Here is an 8,246-nt window from a genome sequence, read left to right as displayed (position 1 = left end):
AATCTCTTGGTAACTTAAATGCAACTTGTACTTTGTTCCAAATGTTTAATGTAGTTCTAGTCCACACTGATTGTTCCTCTATTGGTATGTCCAAAAATGGCAATAATGATTCAGTGCACATTGTTTGTTCAATGTTCAGCCATCTTGTGTGAGAATCCCCTTGTATCCATGATATTAAAGGCTTTAATTGTGCTGCCCAGAAATAATATTTTAAAACTGGAAGGTTAAGCCCCCCTTCTATCTTACTTCTCTGTAGTGTTTTATATTTTATACGGGGGCGCTTGCCCTGCCATATAAATTTTGATATCATTTTATCCAGATCTGTGAACATAGATTTTGGTATTCCAATTGGCAACATCTGGAACAAATACAGTAATCTTGGCAGGAGATTCATGCGAATAGTTTCAATGCAGCCAATGAAGGACAGAGGCAGAGCCGTCCATTGTTCAAGATCCTTCTTAATTATATCCAGCGTTCTACTGTAGTTGGCATGAAACAAATCATTTAATGAAAGGGGAATTCTGATACCTAAATATTTAATGCTATTAACATCCATTGCCACCGTCTTTAAGATTTTTTAATGTGTTCAAATACATAATTGGTTGACTCTGTGTGCAAAAGAAGCTAAATGTGAATAATGTGTTAAACACCCTAATCATCACATCAGACATGAGAGGTTTGGAGGGTTTGATTGGCATGTTCGATGACTGCATTCTTTTTAGTGTCATTCTGTGAAAGCCAGCTCAACACACCTGACTTCAACCTTTAGATAAGTTATATTCATTTTAATCTTACATTCAGTAATGGTCCAAACCAGTATGAGTGCAATCTATAATTCTGGTCATTTTCATAAGGATTAGCATAATCATTTTCAAACTATAAAAATGCTTTTTGGTCACCAGATTTTATACAACTTTCATATTTGTGTGGTAAGCATTTAGTCTAGTGTTGCACAAAGACTGTAAGCAAAGGGGAAAAAGTAGACATCCACAAATAACTGTTTTAGATGGCATATGATTTCCTTTATTATTATATATATAATATTACATGTAATATTATTATTATTATTATTACCCTACCTCCTTAGCCTGTATTCTCAAAGATGAATAAACAGGTTGGGGATGATAGGGTAAGGAAAAGAGGGAAAGAGAGAGAGGAGGATGGGGAGATGTCTTCCTCCATCTTTAATCCTCTCAGCCAAAAAGGCTGTCATAGAGTGTGTCCTCCTTCATTTATTTCTTAGTGTACAGGTGTTGGTGCTGTAGCCTTGTGTGGTTCCGTAGCAGGGTTTCGTACTTGTTCTCCAACTCTGTGTACTTCTTTTCCAGTTCTGTCTGTTTTTGGCAGATCTTATTACTTTTTTCCTTGGCATTATTGAGCTTCTTTAGCAAGGCTTCATTTTCTTTCTCTGTGTTCTTAAGTTTTACTTCCAGGTCACGGAGCTCGCTCTGCAACTCCTTGTATTTATCTTCCTGTTCTTTCTTTTCTTTACGCATTTCTTCATTTTCTTTCTCTGTGTCCTGAAGTTTGCGCTGCACATCTCCGTGTGTCGCTTCCAGGTCACGAAACTCGCTATGCAGGTCACGGAGCTCGCTCTGCAACTCCTTGTGTTTATCTTCCTGTTCTTTCTTTTCTTTACGCATTTCTTCCTTTTCTTTCTCTGTGTCCTGAAGTTTCACTTCCAGGTCACGGAGCTCGCTCTGCAACTCCTTGTGTTTATCTTCCTGTTCTTTCTTTTCTTTACGCATTTCTTCCTTTTCTTTCTCTGTGTCCTGAAGTTTCACTTCCAGGTCACGAAACTCGCTCTGCAACTACTTGTGTTTATCTTCCTGTTCTTTCTTTTCTTTACGCATTTCTTCATTTTCTTTCTCTGTGTCCTGAAGTTTCACTTCCAGGTCACGAAACTCGCTCTGCAACTCCTTGTGTTTATCTTCCTGTTCTTTCTTTTCTTTACGCATTGCTTCCTTTTCTTTCTCTGTGTCCTGAAGTTTCACTTCCAGGTCACGAAACTCGCTCTGCAACTTCTTGTGTTTATCTTCCTGTTCTTTCTTTTCTTTACGCATTGCTTCCTTTTCTTTCTCTGTATACTGAAGTTTGACTTCCAGGTCACGGAGCTCGCTCTGCAACTCCTTGTGTTTATCTTCCTGTTCTTTCTTTTCTTTACGCATTTCTTCATTTTCTTTCTCTGTGTCCTGAAGTTTGACTTCCAGGTCACGGAGCTCGCTCTGCAACTCCTTGTGTTTATCTTCCTGTTCTTTCACTGTGTCCTGAAGTTTCACTTCCAGGTCACGGAGCTCGCTCTGCAACTCCTTGTGTTTATCTTCCTGTTCTTTCTTTTCTTTATGCATTTCTTCATTTTCTTTCTCTGCGTCCTGAAGTTTCACTTCCAGGTCACGGAGCTCGCTCTGCAACTCCTTGTATTTATCTTCCTCTTCTTTCTTCTCTTTAAGCATTTTTTCATTTGTTTGCAGGGCTTCATTCAATTTCTTTTGCAAGCATCTATTCATTTCCTCATCCTTCCGAATTCGCTCGTACAGCCCTCTGATTGACAGTTCCATCAAATGTTGCCCTCCCCGCCAACCAGCTATCTCTAGATTTTTCTCTTCTTCCTTTTTTATAAGCGCTGCTTCATGTTTTAGCTGTTCTTCATTAAAGTTGTCTAGCAAATCTGCCTTTTCTTTGACTTTGTCCTGAAGTTTGCGCTTCATGTCTCTGTGTGTCAGTTCCAGGTCACTGAGTTTCCACTGCACCATTGTGTGTTTAGCTTCCTGTTCTTTAAGCATTTCGTTTTTTTTGCTTGACTTCTTCAAACAATTTTTGCATACCTTTAGCTTCTTCCTCAGTCTCGTGAAGTTTGCGCTGCGCGTCCTTGTATGTACCTTTCATGCCCCGGATTTTGCGCTGCGCGTCCTTGTTTGTAAATTCCAGTTCACGGATTTTGCGGTGCGCATCGTGGTTTGTAGTTTCCAGGTCACTGATTTTGCGCTGCGCGGCCTTGTATGTACCTTTCATGGCCCGGATTTCGCGCTGCGTGTCCTTGTTTGTAGCTTCCAGGTCACAGATTTTGCGCTGCGCGTCCTTGTTTGAAGCTTCCAGTTCACAGATTTTGCTCTGCGCGTCGTTGTTTGTAGCTTCCAGTTTACGGATTTTGCGCTGCGTGTCGTAGTTTGTACATTCCAGTTCATGGACTTTGCGCTGCGCATCCTTGTGTCTAATTTTCAGGTCATGGAGTTGGCTCTTCACCTCTGTGAATTCATCGAGCTCGCCCTGCAACTCCTGTTCCGTCTTTGTCTTTCTCTGTTTCCTCTGAAGTGCCGCCTTAGACATCTTTAAATGTTTGAATGCTCGAATGCTGTTTACAAATTCACTCCTCGACTTAAAGTGTTCTGCTGAAGTTTGTCGTGGTTACTTATAGGTACGCCACCTTCACGGCCCCTGATGGTAACATCAAAGCTTTGATGTTGCAACATGTTGCAACATCAAAGCTTTGATGTTACCATCAGGGGCCGTGAAGGTGACGTAAGATTCTAACGACGTAACCAAGGTTACGGTAAACATTGCATTATGAAAATTAGATTGTCACGTGACATGTGTTCATTTTATTGTAAATACATTTGCAGGGTTTGACCAGTGTTGCTAACTTACCGACTTTGTCGCTAGATTTAGCAGCTTTTCAGACCTGATGTCGGAGACTTTTAGAGTTTTTTGTTAACCTGAAATCCTCCGCTATTCGCCGTGTTTTCGGTGCATACAGCCTTCGTACAGCGTCTGTTCAGACGCTTTGACATCGCCCGGACCCCCGAGAGTACTTGGCTGTTGGTACGTACCGTAAGTCACGTGACCTTAATGGGTCTGTTCGGGTGCTCGTGATGCAGCCGGTGGATCTGCACCGCAGAGCTTCTCTAAGGTAAGAGCTGTAAGCCGTTCTGTTAAATATTCTTCATTCATGGCATTACCTGTGCAGTAAAGTTATCCTGCTAGGAGATAATTAAGGTTTTATTTATTTTTTATTCTGAAATGCGAGATTGTGGCAGCGGAGTTAGCTCATAGCACATTAGCTACTGGCGTATTAGCTAACACAGCGGGAAGCTGTGAGGTTAAAAGGGGAAAAAAAGCTCCTCCGGGATTTATTTCGGTGGGGAAGGCGAGGTGATTTGGTTAGCTGTCCAGGTAGCTACGAAGCTGAAGTTGGTTCCCGATTGCAGCTTCCGATTCGGGAAATGGCTAAAGGGCCATTCCACTTAATTTTTGACTGACTGACTGGATGCTATCTGCTGGGTTTCCTCAGATGTAGAAACTGCTTGGAATGAATGTGAATAATAATTTAAACTTTACTGCTTGTTTGATTACTATTATCAATTGAAATGTATGTATTATTAGGTTTAATTGACCTTCGGCCAAAAGGAACATGGAGACCCTTAAAAATGTTACCAACATTTCATGGTGTCAGAAGTGGGATTTGAGGTAAAAAGATGGACAGTACCAAAGACCTGGAGACATGACCTGCTTTTCAGAACGCACCAAAGCCGCGGCCAAAATTCAGGTAAGCAGAGATTTTTCTGCATAAATTTGATGCTCTCTGGGAGTATTGTAAGTTCTGCCCAGGCCCGAGGAAAAGAGAAAACTGTCATCTTGCCTTCAAATAAAGAACTTGTGGGAAACAAAGGGTCTCAATTGACTGCTAAAGGGAAAAATGTTGCATTATTTACATTAATGATCACTGGTTGAGCAGGCTTTTGTGCTGTGTTATGTCTTTGCATGTTTTAACTGGAGAGGTGCACCGTGGAGTTCAGACTGAGAGGCCTTGTGTGTGTGTGAGACCGGTCTGTGTGTATGTGTGTCTGTGTGGCAGCGGGCCGTGTGTCAGTGTGTGTGTGTGTGTGTGTGTGTGTGGAGCTGAGAGCTGTCTGCTCTGAGTATGTTTTTGTTTTGGGGGTTTCAGTGTCCGTATTGTTGATATTGTGTTGAAGCGCTTTTGAGAATGAAGTGAAAGGTCCGGACGGACAGCCGGCAAAGTGACGTCCGGACACACATGAACTCTTACCTCCTGAATGGGAGGGGGGGGAGCGCAGTGTGTCGATGTGCTCCACCGTGAAGGGGGTGAGGTGTGTCTACCCATGAGCCGTGGATGCTTATGGACATGGTGAGACTAGCTGATGGACTGTTTTCAACATCACACAAAAAAAACATCACACTTTCCTTGGGAGAAAATGCTGCAGATGCAATAGACAGTGTGTATCATGAACTGAGGGAGGAGCATTTCTTTGAGGACTTACCAGCAGAGCTTCTCATGGTGGAAAACTATCTTAGAGCAATCTTGTGTTCTATTTGTTATCACATCTGCATTTTCTTAAAAACACTAACTGACTCTAATTTTCAGGTACAAAGAGGTCGGCACTCATCCATGTACACTTTAACTATTCATTCCCAATTACCAGTGTGTGTGTGTGTGTGTGTGTGTGTGTGTGTGTGTGTGTGTGTGTGTGTGTGTGTGTGTGTGTGGAAAACTATTGGCTAGGCAAACACAGGATGTGTATGTAATACATTCTCTGTATTTTTGGTTTATGGGGTTGAAATAAAAATCAATGTTAAAAACTGTACAGACTGCTCATTTTTAACTCTGCATTCCTCATGGAAAACACAGTGCAATATATGTTTAAACATCTTTTCATTCATAAAACATCACATACTATGCCCCAAACAAACAAAAACTATGGTTAAAGCAATAGCTGTGTATTTTCCTATCTAAGGTGGGGGGGGGGGGGGTTCTTAGAGCAATCTTGTGTTCTATTTGTTATCACATCTGCATTTTCTTAAAAACACTAACTGACTCTAATTTTCAGCTACAAAGAGGTCGGCACTCATCCATGTACACTTTAACTATTCATTCCCAATTACCAGTGTGTGTGTGTGTGTGTGTGTGTGTGTGTGTGTGTGTGTGTGTGTGTTACTTTAGTTTCTGTTTTTTTTTAAATCCACAGTAAAACTTTTGAATAGTCTGTTTTTATTCAATAATAATAATAATAATAAACCCGTCATCACTGTGAAAAGGATCATGGCATTAGTTTCTCATCATTCAACATTATAAATTTGACTCGATAAAGTCAGAACATAAAGTAAAACATCACAGGTTTAGATTAGTATTACCCCCACTCCACTTTGTGATTTGTGAAGCTGGATCTGGTGTACCACGGCCGCTGATGAAATTCCTTCACTATCAGTGAACTGTTTTGGCTAGGAGCTGGCATCTGGCTTCACATTGCCCCCACCCTCTCATCTCCGTCTGCACCCCCTCCTGACCCTGACCTTACCCACCATATTGCTATCCTGGCTTTAAATGTGCAAATATGTTTCTGCTCTGTCGCAGAGGTTTTTGTAACCTTATACTGTGTATGTGCATATGTATACAAAGTATGAGATGAGTTTTTTTTTCCTCACTCAACCCTATATGTTTTCACTATTGTTTCTGTCTTTTTAATGGCAGCGCCTCCAGAAGGGGGACAGCATGGCCACAGTTCACCTATCTCCCCATGTTTGTTCTGTTTGTCTTCTTGGATGGGTGTTCTGTTAACTGTAATTTCCCCATTGTGGGATCAATAAAGTATCAAATAGATGTACGTCCCTAAAAAAGCCCCAAAGTCTCAGTCATGCAAGGCCTAAATTGTTTTTATTCATAAAGAATCAAAAACTTCACATGCACCGTTGTTTTGATCAAATGTAAGTTCGACAAGAACCCCTGACAGGAGGAGTTGAATAACATCAGGAGCTATTTCCCTAAAACACTAAGGAGTGTAGAAGATCATTTAATCATTAAAGATATGCGTTTTTCACACACTTTAACCACAGTGTGCATTGAATGATACCATAATCTTCTGTATCACCCCTCCTATGATCACTCCCCACTCCTATGTACGATTTAAAATCCACAACTTGATGGTTAAGCCTGTCTTTTGACCTGGATAAATAAACTTAAACTACTTTTTATTTTACCCAAAAGCATCTACACCAGCTTTCAGCACCATAGGGCATATCTTCTAACTGCTTGCCTGCACAAAGAGTCTAAAGTCAGCACAGAAACATGCTGTGGAAACAGCACAACTTAAAAATACGTTTGTTTTTTTCTGTATCGTAGCCTGCACACTGGGTTTAGCGTCAGAGCAAAGGATCATGGGAGTTCTCATGGCGGTGTTTATGTGTTTAGTTATAGAGTTATCAGCTATGCTATAGGTGAACTGTGGCCGTGCTGCCCCCCCTGCTGGAGGCGCTGCCATTAAAAAACAGAAACAATAGTGAAAACATATAGGGATGAGTGAGGAAAAAAATCATCTCATACTTTGTATACATACACACATACACAGTATAAGGTTACAAAAACCTCTGCGACAGAGCAGAAACATATAGCATGGGAGCACTAGGGTGGGGAGGGATGGACAGGGGAGCCAGCGGAGGCGAGGGGGGGGTCGGGTTACTGTGGGGCTGACTCAAACTCCCTCCTCAGCTAACAGTTCTGATAAGATGTAGAGTTCATCAGCAGCTAGGTCAGGGAGATCAGTCCAGCACAGGTCAGAAGAAGACAGGACAGCGGGGGGGGGGGGGGGGGGGGGGGGGGGGTAGAGCATCTGTTTACAAACATCCCGGAGACAAGTTGATAAGCGGCAGTCCAAGGACGTCAGGGAGCCAAATTCCTGATTCTATGACTTGTTTTGGTACAGACTGTACTGATTAAATTGTTGACAGCCTTCAGTCTTACTGGCACCTCTCTGTGGCGAAAAATCCAATTCATCCGAATCTTCTTGGTTCGTTCCTTCGCCGTGCAGAAACAGATACGTACATCTCCAAGATCTTACCCCTCAGAATCAGCTCCAGATATACAGAGTCTGAGTTTGAGTCTGTACCCTTCCCGCGTTCCCGTCATAAGCAGCCTTACCAAGGCCAGACAGCTGCCTAGACTTCCTGAATTGCAACGACAAACCAGGTATCTCCCGGTCCAATTCGGAGAAACCCCAGTGTCAATAAGCCAAATGTGTGTGTATTCCATTGACAATACGGCCAGGCACGTCATCTTCCACACCACACAGGAATCCATAATGTAGCCAGCTGGAATGTCAATTGATAAAGAGGGAATAGGGTTCTCCTTCCCCCAATCTCCTCATGGTGAAAAATTGATCAAAACAATGGTGTTGAGAGCAGAGGTGGGAAGTAACGAAGTACTAATACTTCGTTACTGTACTTAAGTAGATTTTTTA

The 8,246-nt window shown here is 42.0% G+C and overlaps 1 protein-coding gene across 1 annotated transcript in view; it reads right to left on the bottom strand.

The window, feature by feature from the left end:
- Positions 1 to 1,802: 1,802 nt before the first annotated feature.
- LOC115786272 (golgin subfamily A member 6-like protein 22) overlaps positions 1,803 to 8,246 on the bottom strand; it is an 11,841-nt gene continuing 5,397 nt past the window's right edge. Inside the window, exon 2 of the mRNA XM_030738353.1 lies at positions 1,803 to 2,372. Coding sequence (XP_030594213.1) covers positions 1,812 to 2,372 — 561 coding nt within the window. The 3' untranslated portion in view covers positions 1,803 to 1,811. The remainder of the gene's footprint in view (positions 2,373 to 8,246) is intronic.

The sequence above is a fragment of the Archocentrus centrarchus genome, chromosome 9 (assembly GCF_007364275.1).
Source record: "Archocentrus centrarchus isolate MPI-CPG fArcCen1 chromosome 9, fArcCen1, whole genome shotgun sequence".
NCBI classification, from domain to species: domain Eukaryota; kingdom Metazoa; phylum Chordata; class Actinopteri; order Cichliformes; family Cichlidae; genus Archocentrus; species Archocentrus centrarchus.
Note: the sequence above shows the minus strand (reverse complement) of the source record. Positions and strands in the feature narration are given on the sequence as shown.